The sequence below is a fragment of the Cottoperca gobio genome, chromosome 13, assembly GCF_900634415.1.
Source record: "Cottoperca gobio chromosome 13, fCotGob3.1, whole genome shotgun sequence".
NCBI lineage: Eukaryota > Metazoa > Chordata > Actinopteri > Perciformes > Bovichtidae > Cottoperca > Cottoperca gobio.
This window is the reverse complement of record NC_041367.1, coordinates 10,067,090-10,084,994: the sequence shown is the minus strand read 5'-3', so window position 1 is coordinate 10,084,994 and position 17,905 is coordinate 10,067,090. Positions and strand designations below refer to the sequence as shown.

Below are 17,905 nucleotides of genomic sequence, written 5' to 3'. Positions count from 1 at the left end.
TAAAAGTAATTAAAGCTCAACCTCTACTATCTATAACAGTAAAATGCCACGTACACATTGATGCATAAACAATTTGATAATTACATATACAATAATATATATCACTCAAATTGTTTGTTCATTTTGCTGATAATGCTTCAGTGCTTAAGCAGGAGTTTGAATGCAGGACTTAACTTGTAATATATTTTTGTTTTACTGTTTTATTACTATATTTAGTACTTTTACTTTAATAAAGGATCTACTTCCACAACTGAAATGGCATATATATGGCACAGTATGAGACACAAATATCATGTTTGGCGATTGAAGCTAAAAATGTCACTTATTGTCAGTCATGTGTTATTTGTCAGTAGCTAGTGTGAATGTGTATTTATGACCAAATATATGTCAGTCACGTGTGTTTTAAAAACTACCATGATTTCTTTTCTCCATGTTTGCTGTGCAGATATTGACGGGAAGCAAAGTGCAATAATACCATAAAAGCTGTTTGAATGTGTAGCCTGGAGTTGGCTTGAGGCCGTTGTCACAACATCTGTTACAGGAATTAAGTGTCACAGCAGTTTAAAGGCTGCAAATGAAGAACAGACGCTGAATAACCAGTGTAGGTACCTCACAAGTACAGCATGTGCCATTACAGTAACATTTTCTGGTGTGTTATACTCATTACACAAATACAGATGTACCAAGTCACAGCCTATTTACTTGTCTTTATACAGAACTTCTTCAATTAGCAAACTGAAATAGGCAAAAAGAAGAAAATAAGGATGTGTCATTTCCCAAAGTGGAATATGACTTTGTTTTGTTCCTGAGCACGTGTCATGCGAACACGGCAGAGTTTTTCCAGTATGAGTACACCAGGAAGCCTGTGAAGGTGCTGTCTGTCTTGGTGCTGGAGTAAAATCCATTGTACTCCGAGAGAGCCATCTGGACCCACACCTGGTCACCAGGGGCGAGGTGGAGCAGGGAGCCGCCTGACAGAGACGCCGGTTTAGGCCAGTTCCCGTAGTACTGAAAATAAGATGCCACTGTGTGTGCATTCTTCATCAGGTCAAACTGCAGGCTGGCGCGGTACACAGTGGCGTGGACGGCAAAGTAGTAAACTCCTGGCACTTTGCAGGTGAATCGTCCCGTCTCCGTGTTGTAGTCGCCCTGTTCGTTGATCACGACCTTGTCGAAGCGGACTACATTGCCCACAGTGAGGGGTAAAGTGTGGCCCTCGGTGAGTTTCACACTGAAGGCGGATTTGGGGGCCACTGCGCACTCTCCTCCCTGCCCCCTCTCCCCCTTTTCTCCGTGGTCACCTGCGTCCCCGGTCAGGCCTCGCATTCCTGTCTCACCTGGGGGAGCACAGACATGAGCATCAATTAGCAGCCATTTATCACATACCAGAGGTGGGACCAGGTCGTTGTTTCTCAAGTACTGAGCGAAGTCCCAAGTCCTAAACATAGTTTTATAAGTGAACAGAATTTCTTTCCAACGGGCACTCAGTAACGTAGCTTAGTTTATCAAGGTTCTCTCCTGCACGTTGATTGGATGCTGTCGGATTGGTTCAAACTAAAGGGATCTGGGGAATCAAGTGTCGACATGCTGGGAATGAATAGCGGTAATGTACATTGATTCAAATTGAAGGGAAATGAATTGATTCGGGGCACACTTTTTAAATAACTTTTAAATCTTTGGACTTGAGGGAAGGTATCAAGTAGTTTCAAGTCAAAAGGCTCAGGTCCAAGTGAAGTCACGAGTCATTGGTGTCAAAGGCCATCAAATGTGTAACTTGAGTACAAGTCATTTGACTCGAGTCCACACCTCTGTTACATACTCTCACATGAATAAATGAAATAAAGCACCTGGGTCTCCCGTGTCGCCCTTATGTCCCCTCTCCCCTGGAGTAGCATCTCTCCCGTCCCTCCCGTCTCTCCCTGGCTGACCAGAACTGCCATGAGCTCCAGGAGTGCCCGGGATACCAGGGTGACCAGTGCACAGACTGGGAGGGATCTTGTTGTCTTCTAACTGGTTGGAAAGATGGAGTTGGAGGAGAAGGAGGGAGTGCAACAAAGGCAACAGCCGGAGTGAGGACATTGCAGTGTCACGGCTGAGAGACGAAAGAGAAATAGAGTTTAGACTTAGGAACATTACGGTTTACAAACAAGTCTGTGGAGGAGTAACACCAAAAGTTTGAACTGCACTATAAACTATGGGATAATAGTGATCTGGCTAAACAAAAGTGCACCACAAATGTCACTATAAACATCACTTTAAATTAAACCATCAGATCACAGAAGCAGGGAGAGCACATATAAATGTTGAAATTGCAGCACATGTAAACACACTGAAATTAGTGTGTAACAACATCATTTAAGGACTTACGGTATATTATTCAGTTTACCTTTTCTTTTCAAACACAATGTGCCACAGGATTTCAAAAGCTTACAAAAAGGACTACTGTCCCCTAAGGCAGACCATAAAATATGAATTATTGTGAGACTACTTTGTATTTTCTTTTCATGAAAATCCTCCCTTGGTTTGAGGTCAAAGTAAAACTGAAATAACCTTATTATATTACTGTGTTGGCTCATTAGATGTCAGTACTGCCAAAACTGAAAGGAAATAAGCAGTCATTTGAAACAGATGACTCATTAAAGTGTCCTTCTCCAATCAGGTATCTTTATCAAATCTAATAGCTTTAAAAAATGTTTAAAACATAAGTGGAGATCTTTACTGAGATTTGACTGTAACAACCCAGACGTGGAACTTGTGTTTATTTACACAGGTGCAGTTTTTGGTTCCCACCGATGATTCAGCTTTCTCAAATAATGGGTTGAGGGTTATGATACCTGAGAACGCTTTGTTTCAGGGAAGGCACGTGGCGAGATGTGATCGGGGGACAAGTGGCCAGAAATAAAAAAAGATTCTATTATTATTGCTTTTACATATCCATTATCCATGATCCCAAACTGATTGAACTTTTTACATCAGCAAGAGTTTGATCTAAACGTCCTTTTTCATGTTGTTCAAACACTCTTTTTACTCCTAACAGTCATCCTCAAAATCTATGTTTCCAGTTGCATCTGTTTCCTGTTTGTGTGTGAACCTCAATCCTCAGCTGACCCGAACAGTATGAGAGATGTCCGCTACCTAACCGGTATATAATCAGTATGTGTGTATTACAGCACCCTACAGCTGGTCTCCAACTGTCGCCCCGTTCTGCCGTCACAGGACAATAAACTGAACTGATGAGCGGAGCAGAAGCTCACAGCCGACTGGTACCAGCTCTCTCGTGGACTCCATAATTATGGTTACAACTCGCTGTTTGTGGTGTGTGGCAATTATGAGAACGATTAAGAGATTTTTGTCACCTAGCTTGAGGTCTCTTAATTGAGCTGACATCCACAACAGCTGCAGACTAAGAGAGAGTGGCTAAAAAAACACCAGAAAGAAACAGTGAGAGAGAAAAGGAGGAGGGAGAGAGAAATGCATGTCAGTGTTCCTGGCAGAAGAGGAGAGCAGACAAGAGGAGAAATACTGGAGAGTCTGACCAGATGTCTGCAACGACTTCTCAGACGAGTAGAAACATGAATGTGTTCAAAAACCACACAAAAGATGAGTTTACTGGACAACTACACACACGTTGGACTCAGCTTACTGTCAGAGCAGCCTTTTGCCTTTGTTTTTTAATGTACATTCAGAATCAGCTTTTGTTGTCAGACAGTCATGACTTTTGTTTCATTTTCTTTTTGTAGACTTTGTGCAACCTTGAACTTTTACAGGAATTTTCTTTTAGCATATTGAGAGCAGCTTGAAGTGCACTGATATTATCCACGTTTACTGTAATCCCCACCGGGCTGCACATTTCCTTTAACCCTGTTGTGCTGAATAATGCCCTTAGATGGCGGTGGAAAGTATTGTAACTAAGTACGTTTTCTCAAGTACTTTACAGTACAATGTTGATGTACTTGCACTATTTTCTGCCACTCTATACTTTTACATCATTACACTTCAGAGAGAATCACTGTGCTTTTTGCTGCACCACATTTATCTGACAGCTTTACTTGACTGCTTACTTCACAGATTAAGATTTTTATATTATAAGAAGGGTTCATACATGTGATGGATTGCTTTAGAAACAAATATCCAACAATATATATTTTGATCAGATACAACATTAAAATACTGCCTGAATTTGAATGCAATAACAATAATCTATTCATTTAATATATAATAATTATGTTGCATAATGATTACTTTTACTTTTGATACTTTAAATACATTTACCTGATAATACTGCTTTACTTTTACTTAAGTTTTTTGTTGCTACTTCTACTCGCCTGCCTTAAAGTCTTCTATATAATCCAGCAGTCACACCTACACAATACATAATGATGCACTTTGTGGTAATTGTGTTTTTACCGGTTGATCTGAAGGAAGAAAAAAAGAACGCCAGTACTTCTGTTGTCAAGACTAAAGCCCTCAGACATATCTCAGCTCTGCACGTGTGTAGATTCTACCTGTGTGTCATGAAGTTAAAATACTGAAGAGCATTCAAATTTCAGGAAAAAATCGAAGCCTGGCTTACCAGATGATGTAGTGTCAAGTCTTAAGCGAGCAGCTGCGGCTGCTGATGTTTGAGTGTGTCCAAGAGAGCAGTGAAAGCCGTTCCTACCAGGCAGACAGTCTGGCTGGGAAAAACGGAAAGGAAATGGTAATGAAATCCAATTAGAAACTGGGGTGGGTGGGAGAGGAGGACCTGAGGGTGGAGGAGATAAAACAGGGTGGATACAGGGGAACATATTTAATGTTAATCCAGCGCAAATAAAAGAGAAAACTCTGAAACTAAATTGTTACAAAATCTATATGAGGAGGGGTTTAGGGGAGAATGTTTGGGAGATTGCATAACAGTGTTTGGGTAACTCTCCAAGACACAACCACAGAGAGTTCAGAGGGCTGTGGACAGGAAAAGGCAAATGTCAGCACAACAAACTCCGGCTGGGAATGAGCTTGCTTTATTGCACAAAAACATCACTGCTTAAAAAGACAGAAAAGAAAGATAAAGGGAGATGAATACAGACATCAACTGACATAAAGGCAAACAGACACAATCACATTTTCTTCTCACTACTCTGTGATTTTCTTTATCTGCCTGATGAGGCAATTTGCTCCATCCAGATAACATCTTCCTACCACTATAAGTCTTCTACTCAGGCAACACTCTCTGACAGTAATCCTCTTCTCTCTGTAATCCTTCAGTGGCAGTGTTAAATTGATAAAAGCAAGAGCTCTTAATATCTTTTTTGGCAAGGAAGCCAAACTTGAGCTGGTTAAATTCAGCAGCTCCCTTGAATTCAGGCCAATGAAAGCATGTTTTCACTGTTATCGTGCAGCAGTGACCCCAAACAGGCCAGAACTGTGCCAAAACTGGAGTGCTGTCTAGTCTCTGTGGGAGCAAAGAAAACAGACAATAGCAGGATGAAGACACGGAGCAGAACTGTGTTTAGTGTAACACAGGGGGCAGAAATTACATTCAACCATGGGCCAGGAGCACCAGTGTCACCTTTTAGCCATGTTAGCAGCTGTAAGTATGTTACAATGTTGGTCCAGAATTAAATATGTCAACAACTTTTTGATGGAATGATTCAACATTTTGAACAGACATTCTTGTTCCTTTCAGGATTAATTATAATACTTAATACTTAATGTGTTGCCTTTATCAAGTTAAATCTGTTTTTGTGTTTAATGCAAAAAAAAAATCCTGTTAACCGCTAATTAGCTAATGTTAGCATGCTAACACACAGAGAGTAACATGAACCTGGTGAACATGGTAAACATGTTAACTTCAGCATGTTAGCATTGTCACTGAGAGCTGAGTCACTGAGATGTTAGTATGATGATGTTAGCATTTAGCTAAAAGCACCACTGTGCCTACATTCAGCCTCACAGAGGAACTACACTTTAGTTTCCATTAGTAAGTTTGGACTAATGTAGTTCATTTGGCAAAGAATGACTCATATATGTGAATATATGTTCTTTGTTTACCTATGAGAGTAGAGCTGTAATCGACACATGATAAACAGTGGCCAGCTTCTGTTTGAATGGAAGTACTATTGTTGTTGTCATAGAATAAAATATCATCAGCATATAACTTCAGTTTGCCACCTATTTGTATTTGTGGTCAAGAAGGCTGAAGCGATTAAATAAATAATGTGTTTTAAATAGCCTACTTGTTTTACTTTTAATTTGAAGTGAATTATAGTATTTATCTGTCTAATTATTCAGGTAGATTTATTAGACAACACCATGTGCTGTTTGAATAGCTTAGTGAAGAACGAGGTAGTTTGCATGTCTGCAAGAAATTATATATATAACTATGAAAACTGGTGTTTTAGTGAGGGGGCCAATATTGTAGCTGGAGGGCTGGATTTGGCTCACAGGCTAAACACTGGTATAATCGCTGAAATACTGCACAGTAAATAATTTCATCCAAATCAATTAATCTTTATGTGCTATTGACACATATTGAGGCAATTAAAGTTACATAATAGATTGTGAAAACACCCTACAGTTTACACAATAAGTATTTTGCTGTGTCAAGCATGTTCCCACTGAGAACAAAGAGTGAAACTGCCGACTGACCGAACACATGGGCCTGCTTGGAGTTTTAACGCTAAAACGCTGGTTTTATGGGAATCTAATGCCGGGGGGCTGCAGTCAGCAGCTCTTTGAAACAAGAACTGACTTTCCTTTGAATTTGAGTCACTGGCTGTTGTAAGGAGGGGTTTCATCAGGATCCTGTGGAGGCAGTGAGCTGTTACTGAAGCGACACGCAGCGTTAAGACATGTTTTTCATTACCAGACTCAGCACATTCTGGGGCTGCGTCACTCATTTCCTGTAAGAATCCATAAACTGCGGCTTGGAGGATTTACTGTTGAATTTAGACCACTTGGAAAACTAACAATTTGAATTAATTTCTCATGGGTGGTGGTGGTAGGGGTGAAGTTGTAGCAAACATATGATTGATTTAGCTGAATAACAAGGCAGTTTTACTTTTCACAGTAAAAACAAAGACATGCAGGGACGGTCTTGAACTATTAACACAGATGTCGTGCTTCTTAAAAAAAGCCTATAGTGTAATGATGTCCCACTACATCTGTTCTTGGATGAATAGCTGTTTGGAACTTTAAAACAACTCATTATTGTGCCAAAGATAACTAGCTCTATTGACTAAATGACTTTATTATATAATATTAAAATGAAAATGAATGAAATGTGACTAAGTAGCAGGTCTTCTTGTGCAGGCTCTTGTCATCTCACGCCTCGACTACTGCAATTCCCTCCTCGCTGGACTACCTGCATGTGCCATTCGACCTCTACAGCTCATCCAGAATGCAGCAGCCCGACTGGTCTTCAATCTACCCAAGTTCTCCCACACTACACCGCTTCTCCGCTCCCTTCACTGGCTACCAGTGGCGGCCCCGAATCTGCTTCAAGACTCTGGTGCTGGCCTACCGTGCTGTGAATGGATCAGCCCCTTCGTACATCAAGGCCATGTCCAAACCATACACCCCAGCGCGTTCACTTCGCTCTGCATTGTACAATTGGCTCGCCACTCCCTCACTGCGAGTGGGACCCAGATTCCCCTCAAACAAAACGCGCCTGTTTGCTATCCTGGTGGAACGACCTCCCCACTGATGTCAGGTCAGCAGATAGCCTTCACACCTTCCGTCCGACTGAAAACTGTTGTTTCTGTATGTTTGTTTGGCTTATTTGAAGCTATTGTTCTGCACTTAAAGGATTGTACCTATTTGAAGCGAATGTACTTGCAAGATTCTTGCTGTTCGGAGGTGTATCCTCATGATTGTTTGCACTTATTGCACTTAAGTCGCTTTGGACAGAAGCGTCAGCTAAATGAACTGTAATGTAATGTAATGTTATAATAATAGTCTATTAATAGTTTATAATTAACCATATTAAACATAATATATTCAAACTTAACAACTTGTTTTGAAAAATGTGTGGTAAAAACAAAAAAGACAAAAACATGGAAAACTGGTTAGTAAAGATGCAGTTTAAAGACTTCTCAGACTTGCAAAAATATATATTTATTTGCGATGTTTCGGAGCGAGACCTTCATCCAGACAGTTTCCAGAAAACAGGATGTTTGCGGGTCGCAGAAAGCAGACTGTTGATTAAGGTCCAACATAGAAATGTAGCAAATAAATATATGTTTGCAAGTTCGACAGTGTGCAGGAGTTTATTTGCCTTTCTTGATGCTCCATTAGGTGACGTTACGTTTTTATAAATTCAGTAAACGAGGCAAGAGACAAAAAAGAGTAAAGGAGACATGTTTATTATTTAAACTATCACTTAAATAAAAAAGTGCATAGAAAATAAACATGATTAGAAACTTTTCTTTTTACACTTATGTACAACTTTGTTTCCTAATTATACATTCAACCAAGTAGTTTGTGGTCTATTTTCACTGTGGTGGTTTTCCTTCATTTCCTTGATGTGTATTGAAAGAACACTTTCAAAAACGGGAGAAAATATGACTGTTGAACTTATGAATACCGTTATTACAGAGCGCAGGAGGAATATTGATAAGACAAAGGTATATTCAAGGCATAAGAAACAAGCTTGTTCATGATCCATGATTCGTCTTTTTTTGCACGTCCTACCCTCCGCTCCCCTCTCTGACACCACATCCCATTCTAGGCTGATAACTTCTATACACAAGAAACAATTAGAAAATTACAAATACATGTTACGTACTCGTCCGACCTCTCCCAAACCTAGACTTGTAAAAGAACAATTCAGGGTGGATGTTGCACAAAATAAATAAATTAAATGTTCTCAACATCAGCATTATGACTTTCTATCAAAAAAAAACAAAAAAACAGTACGTGATAAGTACAACCAAAGCTTCGGAGGAGAGAGAGGTGGGGATGGAGATATGAGAGGTTTTCCAAAAATGGAAAAAACGCCATTTTGGTGGGATCGTTAAAACTCATTCTCCACAAACCAAACTCTTAATGTATACCACATCAAGTAAGCCGTCTAAAAAAGTCCCTGTTAAAACGTACAAAGAAAATAACAGAAAAACATTCACTACAACAACCAGAGGGGGGAAAAAACAAAATGGTTGACCTCAAGAAGTTCACAACCACAATAATACAGTTACATTTCTTATCACATGAAAACCGTTCCTTTCCAGAAAGAAAAACAAAGAAAGAAAAGAAAAACTGCAGCGCTCCTCGCTGACGGAGGAACACTCACAGGCACAGCAAAATTGGTACTGGATATCAAGATACAGAAGAATGATGCACGTTAGTTTCAACTGATAGTACTGTAACACAAAACCATTATAGAGTACATTGAAACATTGCTATTAACCATTATAAATCTGCTGTTTTGCTACTGTAACTAAGTTTGTCTGTCCATTCCATATATTGTATAGATACTAAAGTACAAGAAATTACTATGCATGTTTCCGTATATTGTTATGTATTTATACTATAATTACAGATAATGACGGAGAAGGGCCACTGGTGTGGCGTGGTAAAATGAAGTCCAAAGAAACAACAAACACCATTTTCCTTATTGTATATATGCTGTTAAACAGTGGAATAAATGACTTATTGTTCACTGAAATTTTCTGAAGTGGATCTCGAGAATTGAGAGCCGTACAGAGCCCTTGGCATCAGTAAACGTGTTTATATCACCGATGCTAGCGTGAAGTGTTGAGCTAACCCAGTGAGAACATGTTGTCCAACAGACAGAAATGCCACAAACTTCAGTATTTTTCCCAGCGCTGAAATGAAACTGCCGCCCAGTTTGAGGTCGTCTCTACACATCGTCAGTATCTACCAGGGTTGTTGACGCAAGAACTGAAAAACAAAATGTAGCTGACAAAGTATCACAAGTCTGGGGACTTGGAGGAGGAATATACATTCATTGTTGACCTTAGCAGCTGATCCCAGCAAGCCCGGTGTAGGTGCAGCTGTACAACCACAAAGCTGGCCCGTCAGTCAGGGTTGGGGGAGGGAGGGGGGGGGGGGGGGACCTGATCTTGGGTCCCTAAATGGAAAAGCACAGCCGAGGTTTGTACACACTGCACCTTCAGGAAGGAAAGGGCTGCTGGCGTGGTCCCTGCCTTTACTTTGTTGCAGAAAAAGAGTCAAGTGCACTTTGCTAGAGCCTCAAACGCACTTTCAGGAGTCAAGATGACCAAACTTAGCTTTTATATCAAGGCCTGATACACAAACTCTAAGTATTCTCAGTGACCTTCTGTGCTTGTGTGTTTCAGCATTGGAGTTGCATTGTCTGTCTGGAGAGTAAGTTTTCATGTCTATTCAGTGCCTGTGTCACAGCTAAAGTGCAAACCGTGTGTGGATCATATTTTAGTTTCAGTTCACAAAACAAGGAGCAGTGTGGGAGTAACGGCCTTTAGGTGATAACGAAGTCAGCATGAACGGCGGACAACAATAAATGAATCAAGAAGGGACAAAAACAAAGACTTTTGTCACATAGTGAAACCACTCAGTCTAAACAGTCTGATGTTCGTTCCCGGACATGAAGGCTTGAAAGAGAGAAGAGGCATGCTCATTTTCAACTAAGGCAAACCACGAAAAGAGTGAATGAGAGAATAAAAAGTGAAGTGGTTTCTTTATTACACGGATTGGTTCAACGGGTGTATGATGAATGCTGTTGGTAGCATTAAAATAAAGGCACCTCTTTATTTTCTGCAGAGGGACAAAACAGTTTGATAGGACTCTTGTTGGATTTTACAATTGGCTGTAAGCCTGTCGTCCAAAAGGTTGATAAGAGAGAAGGAAAAACTACTCATTTCGCTAAGACCGCCTGGTAGCAGCCTGTAAGTGGACTTGATTCTCGGAGCGATGTGGTGTGGAGACAATAAGGCTGGAGAGAGGAGTTATCTGGTATGGATCAACAATCTTAACTCTCTCAAGTGCATAATAATAGTTCACGACTGCCATACTGCCAGCTAGAACTGGAACAATGAAAAAAAAACGTCAGCTCTGAACAAACGGCCCGGGATAGATAAAAGAGCTACTGGTGGACTGAACTCAACGGGACCAAGCCACAGACCAGTGTCAGTCTTTGGAATCAAATAAAACATTCAGGCTACAAATTAAATTAAAAAAGAAGAAGAAAAAAACTAAATTACAACAAAAAACAACTTTGAAAAGGCAGTGGAATACAAAACATAGAGACCAAGCATTAGTGTTTGTAAACCTCTATTTCCTACAAAAATGGCAATAAAATAAATACGATTTTTAAAAATATAAATACCATCATTAAGTGCTATTCACTAGTGAGTGCTTTTTAAGTCTTTTTTTTTGTAGAAAAATATACATTATTTACATTTGTTTTTTTAAAAGCAAGCATGATATTTCCATGTCCATAATAAAAAGACAAGATAACAGACAAGAGTTTAAAAGAAGTAATAAAAAAAAAAAAAAACATTTTCCATAGTAATTAATGGTTATCACAACAGGCCAAGAAGAAAACAAGCTGTGTGAAAATTCAATTCAAGGGCGTGATGTTTGGTTCTCTCTGCTGCTGTAATTTGGAACGTGATTCAAAAGTCCGAGCTTATATAATTACCAAAAACAGCATGTACATGTCTGTATGTTTCTGTAAGATCCACGGCTGTTTCAGCTCCAAAAATCAATTATAAATATGTCTACTAAAGCACATCAGTAGGGTTCTCCAGTCCCTTGGCTGTCAGTCCACCAGAATCTCTAGCTGCCTCGCTCTGTCATGCCAGAGGCTTAATCCCATCAATAACATGTCTACATAGCTACCAAGCTGTCAGACTAAAAGTCAATTTAAGTACAACGGATGGTATCGACCTCAGATATCACCCTTTACACGAACGGACAAAAATAACCTTTTTCTTTTTAAACAAATCTACATTTCTACCCCCCTTGTCTCTTTTTTCTCTCTTCCTTTCTGTGGCCAGAGCTCCCCCTAGTGTTTCCACCTGTTCAGCTCTTATCAGGCTGCTTATTCTCAAGCAGCTTCTATTTACAGTGTTAAATGTACACACCTACAACCTTTTTATTTTTATTTTAAAAAGCTAGGGGAAGGTTCCAGTAAATCACAACGGCTCTGAAGGCATCAGGGCACATTCAGACAGGGAGATGTACATCAATAACATCTGACACTGAGACTTATAAAATAAAAAAAGGAAAGAAATTCTAATAAGTGTCTAATTTTTCTTTCTAGTAAAATTACTGTTCCAAGTCCCTTCAAGTCCCTTCAACAAATTGCACTTTGGTGTAAAATGGAACCAAGTTCTTTGAAAAAAAATGTTTCTTCTATGTTCACATCTCAGCAATACTGGACCGTAACATATTTCTAGAAAATTAAGGAGGATGGGCCAATGTAAAAAATTATGAAGGGGTAACTTTATCATCCAAATGTAAATTAAAGTTAATATTGCAATGTTGTGAAGGCTCAACCGTTTCATAGCTCACCTCTGAAGGTGAAACTTCCCATGCCAAATGTAAATGAGACAAAAGGAGGCACAATATGTTGGAATCTCTACGAGTGGCCCCTCCTCCAAAATGGCCCTTCCTGTATGTATGGTTTGCCCCGCGGGCACTGCCTCTGCTGTGTTCTGCCTACACCAGCAGCAGAAACACTGACAGAGCTCGTGCCCTGGTGGCAGCGATCCTACGCGGGCCAGACCCAGGACCCTGCTGCTCAACAGATTTGCAGTCCTTTTTAAGTAGTTTAGACTTCAGTTGAGGAATTTGCGACACTTCTTTGCACCACAGTTGCAGGGCAGCTTGTTGCTGGCATCCTCAATAGGGAACTTATAGTCGTAAGTGAGCTCCTCTCCACAGTAGATGCGCCGAGACGCAAAGATGACGATGTGTTTCTGGCCGTCCACAGTGATGACCCGAGAGTAGCAGTTGGGCTCACAGGAGTGGTTGATGAAGCGGGCGGCGTTGCCGTGCACCGTGGCATCCACTACCTCGTAGTCATCGATGCGAAACATGTAACAGCCAATCCCCTTTGAGGAAAGAAAACACAGAGGTTTCATGTTTATTGCATGTTACGTTACGCTCCCAATACTTTTTAAACTCAAAGTTCATTCCCAAGACCTTACCTTTCCATCGTAATATTTCTCACGTTTGTCAGTGAGCACAGACCGGATGACATTTCCAGAGTATTCAATAATCATCTCCGCTGCATCAATGGTTTTCTTGCAGAACAGACCTCGGCCATGAATGGGAGACCTGCAGAGGGATACAGTTGTGAATGACAGATATGGTTTAAGCCTGCGTATGTAGATGTTGATTTTAAACCCTTTTGTTTTGCTCTGCCTTTTTTATACCTCTAAGTTTATCAAGACTTTCCTTTAAGTTGGAAGTTGTTAAGTTTCCCCGACAGTCAACAGATCTCAACATTATAAACGACCAAGGTAATTTACAACTGGGATCAGGGAGCAGAAAAATCCAACGGCTAATGTGACAAAGTATATCATCTACGTCTACGTTAACTAAAGTATTTAAAAACAATTACCTGTAGACTCCAACAGTTTCCTTTGAGGTGGCCTTGAGCTGTTTGAATCTCACAGCCAGTGGTAGCTCCATGGCGGCACGCCTGCAACAACAGAACGAAAAAGAAATGTTGTGGTCTTATGAGACAATCTTGCCAAAATTATATTTTAGAATTGTTGACTGTCTCAATTTCGGATTATGAGATAAGATAAGATGATTTAAGAAAAGATAATCCTTTACTGAGTCTAAGGGGGGGAATACAGGTTGTACAGATTGTATTTACCGTCAACAAATAACAGCGATTTTGTGTTTTCTAAAAACTGACCTGGCAGTCCTGAGCTGCCCTTCGTCCTCATCGTCTTCTTGCGGCCTGTACTCAGGAGGCTGCCGATGTTTTGATGCCAAGAAATTGAACATGTCAAATACAGACCTCCTGGAAGGCAAACAGACAGCCGTCAGAAACACAAGTACAAGAACAGGTTTAGTTACAAGTTACAGATTTAAACCAATTCTCTAATGAGGAGCATTAAGGTCACAGAGGGTTCTTGTTTATCCTAGTCAAGTGAACGTTTATTATAGCCCAATATCAGAAAGCATGTCTCAAAGGGGCGGTACATATAGCAATGAGCAACATTAACAAAACACATCAAAACATATACAAGTGAGAAAAACAAAATGAAAAGCATTACAAATGGAAAATTAGACACACAATACATGTAATGAAGACAGTATAACATTAGCAAAATGTACACAAACACAGAAGTGTAAGTTGGTTAACCATATTTTAGAACAGCCTAAGACTGTTGATGTGAAAAGATGTTTTTTGAGTTTACTTTTGAATGAGTCGACTGAGGTAGCCTCTGGAAGTCTATCCTATAATTCAGTCCTATTGTCCAATGAACCATAATCCAAACACATCCTTGGGTGGTGCTCATATCTCCTGCATTGTTTGATAATAGTGTGTGGGATGGAAGAATAGTCTTGGTACACGCTCCACAACCAAACGTACCATAGACACGTGTGTGTGTGTGTGTGTGTGTGTGTGTGTGTGTGTGTGTGTGTGTGTGTGTGTGTGTGTGTGTGTGTGTGTGTGTGTGTGTGTGTGTGTGTGTGTTGGTCCCTTCCTCACCTGTGGTGGATCTCTGCACGAGCCGACCCGTGGGGGTTGATGGGAGGTTTATCGGTTTCCTCTGGTTTATGGAAGCGGAAACGATAGCTCCGACAGTGTCTGGAGCCGTAAAGTTGCTCGAGCAGGAAGACCACAGCCTCGTGGACGACTCCCAACATCCTCAATCCATTCACACCTGGGAGGAACAAAGAAATGCGACCACAATTAATCGTTTGCACATACGAAGACATATCTATTCTTTTTTGTTTTATGGTTTGAGTGATTCCTCACCTTCAAAAGAGAGCTCATTGAGTCGTGCATTGGAGCGAGCTTCCTGCACCTTATCAGTCAGGGACTTCCAGGCCTCTGTAAAGGGACAGGCAGTTAGGACAGGAGAGCTCAGTATTCAAAGTTTAACACACATCATTTTATGTCAAAGAACATCGAATGCAGTCAGGAAGTAAACCTTTTATATGCACAGTAATGATTTGTTAAATCGTAGTAATGTAATGTAAAGCAACAAAGAGGACATTGTTTCTTAGTGACTGCAAACAGCCCTGTGCAAAAATAATATTATTATAGTTAATATAACATATATAAACTTTAAAAACACACACATTATACAACCCTTTTGACAAAGGCATAATGGCACACAAACATAAATACAATAAATGTGGTGAAGGTGAGGTAGTTTTCTATCACCTTCGATACTCTCGCAGCGGATGTGGAAGCCGTCCTCACTGCAGATTTCAAAGATGATGCCCTTCTTGGGTTTGCTATCCAGGCCGGTGTCCCTGCTGTTGCCGTCTTGGTCGGGTGGTGAAGCCACAGGAAGAGACGCTGCTCCCCCGGCTGCAGATGGTTTGTCTTTCCCCACTACTTTCCCCGGTAACACAGGACCTTCAGATGTCTTCTTTTTACAAAGCACACTGGAAAAGATTTCAGGCAAGCATTAGAACAATTTTATATATTCAGTATAAAAATGGGCACCTTGCATGGATGAGTGCATACCTCTTGCTGGTTGCCTTGTCTGCGGGCTTGCCCGTGTCCATGGGTTCAGGGGAGCTCAGCTCTTTGGAACTGCTTACAAAGAAGAGAGGTTCAAAATGGCAATATATATTATGCAAAGTATTATGGAAGAATTGGGAGGTAGATTCAATCAAGGTGAGAGATGATCCCATCTCTGTACTTAAAACAGTGTTTCGCCTATAGTTGTGCAACAGGTATTTTTTTAATGTAAAAAGAAACGGCAAATATTCCAGTGTTTCCACTATATTCATTCTGCAGCGGAGCACTGTCCAAGTATCTGTGGTTAGTTTACATGTCTGTAATAATAGCAGGACAGTCGAGTGTCTGTGCTAAAGTCAGTTGAACAGGTAAAGTGAAGAGAACGTTGTCAGTAGCTTACCGGTCACAAACAGGCTTGGTAGTGAATGACACGCTAACACGATAGTTTTTGTGTTTTTAGCTGAGCTAGACCCGAGAATATTCAGATCGGTGATGCCGTTTTGCCCTCACTGTTCTCTGTGAAGTTTGCTGGATGTGTAGTAATTTATCCCAGGAGCCTTTTTGTGTTGAGTGAGCATTGTGCCAGTTTCCTTTATAAAAATAGTCCTTTTAAATTCTACATTTCTTGTCAGCAACCGGTCATATGATAACTTAAGAGGCAATTTGGCCATTTGTGCTCTGATTAATTTAGCATGCCGTTAACACACCAGTTATGTTGTACTCAACTCCTGGCATTTGCTTCTGGTGTATTTGTTTTGGAAAAAGAAAATAATGGAAGTAACAACCGAACCAGCTTTAAACATAACATAATTTCTTTTTAAATAAGTGCTGCAGTGCGGTGGATCAAATTTATGCCGATGTGGAGAGTGATTCATGTGATTTTTTGAAAAGTGACTGATAAATATTTGGAAAATTTGGTGTTGTAATTGTGTAAGAGCCCTCCCCCCCCCCCCCCCGGCCCATCCGCCAGGGCAAAGCAGTCAATCTAGAACAGGGATCGACCTTTACTATCAAAAGAGCCATTTTGCCACCTCTTCCACCAAATAAAATGTGTTGGAGCCACAACACATATTTCATAACACAGCTTAAGTTGCATATACTATATATAGTTATACTATATTTGTTGCATTTATGAAATTACAGAAATACAAAGGAAACTGTTGAGATTATATTGTTATTAGGACAACACCAAACTCTTTTAGCGGTATCAACACAATTATTTCTTCCTGCACCCCATCAAGTTCACATAACGGCGCTGTCTGTTCAACATCACTTGACTCATCACAGGCGAATGAATATGCTTCAGCTGAATTGATGTCCTCAATTTGCTGTTTGGTGATGTGTGTTGCCATTTTAATGGCCCTGTCGTTGACGGTCTTTGCAGAGAGAGACATATCTCAATTTTTCTTAACAATTTCATCATCTTTCATCTTATTTTTTTAAGAATGCTTCTTTCATGTATTCTCCATCTGTGAACGGCTTTCCACGCCGTACTATCTCCTGAGCGGCCACACAACTAGCAGCAGTAGATGAGTTTGAAGATTTCATCCATTTCTTGAAAGAATATTTGCTCTGCTCCGCTTTCAGCAGAAGTTCAGAAATCGCTTTTTTTCGCGCATCTCCAGCTCTGTACTTTTCGGCAAATGTTATGTGTCTGTTCTTGAAATGTCTTTCGACATTACATTTTTTGTTGTTAGCTAATTTCTCGCCACATATCAAGCAGACAGGTAAACCAGCATCGTTGGCAGTAAAAGCAAATGTATCTGTCCACGCAGAATTAAACTCTCTTATTTCCTCCGAGACTTTTCTTTTTTTTAGTTGTATCCATTGTTAGCTTACCGAGTTAGCCGGGGGTCGGAAACTCGAGATTAGCCACCTGCAGGGAAAGGCGCTGTGCCCGTAAACGCAGGAGAATGTGACGCATATTTTAGTGGACGAAATGTAAAAATTAAATTAAATGTATTTTAGTGTCACAATATCACGGTGGTCCGTTTGAAAGATTGTCCACTGTGCAACAAAACACTACATAAAAATAATGTTATTTATTTCCATTTATTTTTTTGTCAAAGCTTCAGGGAGCCACTGCAGAGGGGTTAAAGAGCCGCATGTGGCTCCTGAGCCGCAGGTTGCCGACCCCTGATCTAGGGGAAACAGTGTGAACCAAACTCCAAACTGAAAAGTTGTTATAGAGACGCATCTAAAGAATTAGGCATATACTCACAATCCCTTTCTTGCATTCACAAGTAATTATAATGTATCTTA

General features: G+C 40.4%; 2 protein-coding genes across 2 annotated transcripts in view; both read right to left on the bottom strand.

The window, feature by feature from the left end:
• Positions 1-182: 182 nt before the first annotated feature.
• On the bottom strand, positions 183-4,814 carry c1qtnf5 (C1q and TNF related 5). Its single transcript, XM_029446368.1, has 3 exons — positions 4,574-4,814; positions 1,848-2,092; positions 183-1,337 (listed from the first exon to the last, which is right to left on the bottom strand). The coding sequence occupies exons 2-3, from the start codon at positions 2,077-2,079 to the stop codon at positions 817-819; spliced, it is 753 nt and encodes a 250-aa protein (XP_029302228.1). The 5' UTR covers positions 2,080-2,092; positions 4,574-4,814; the 3' UTR covers positions 183-816.
• Positions 4,815-8,321: 3,507 nt separating this feature from the next.
• The window catches only part of kmt2a (lysine (K)-specific methyltransferase 2A), a 43,494-nt gene continuing 33,910 nt past the window's right edge, over positions 8,322-17,905 (bottom strand). Inside the window, 8 exon segments of the mRNA XM_029447190.1 lie at positions 8,322-13,037; positions 13,134-13,263; positions 13,550-13,630; positions 13,853-13,960; positions 14,657-14,831; positions 14,927-15,001; positions 15,338-15,564; positions 15,647-15,715. Coding sequence (XP_029303050.1) covers positions 12,762-13,037; positions 13,134-13,263; positions 13,550-13,630; positions 13,853-13,960; positions 14,657-14,831; positions 14,927-15,001; positions 15,338-15,564; positions 15,647-15,715 — 1,141 coding nt within the window. The 3' untranslated portion in view covers positions 8,322-12,761.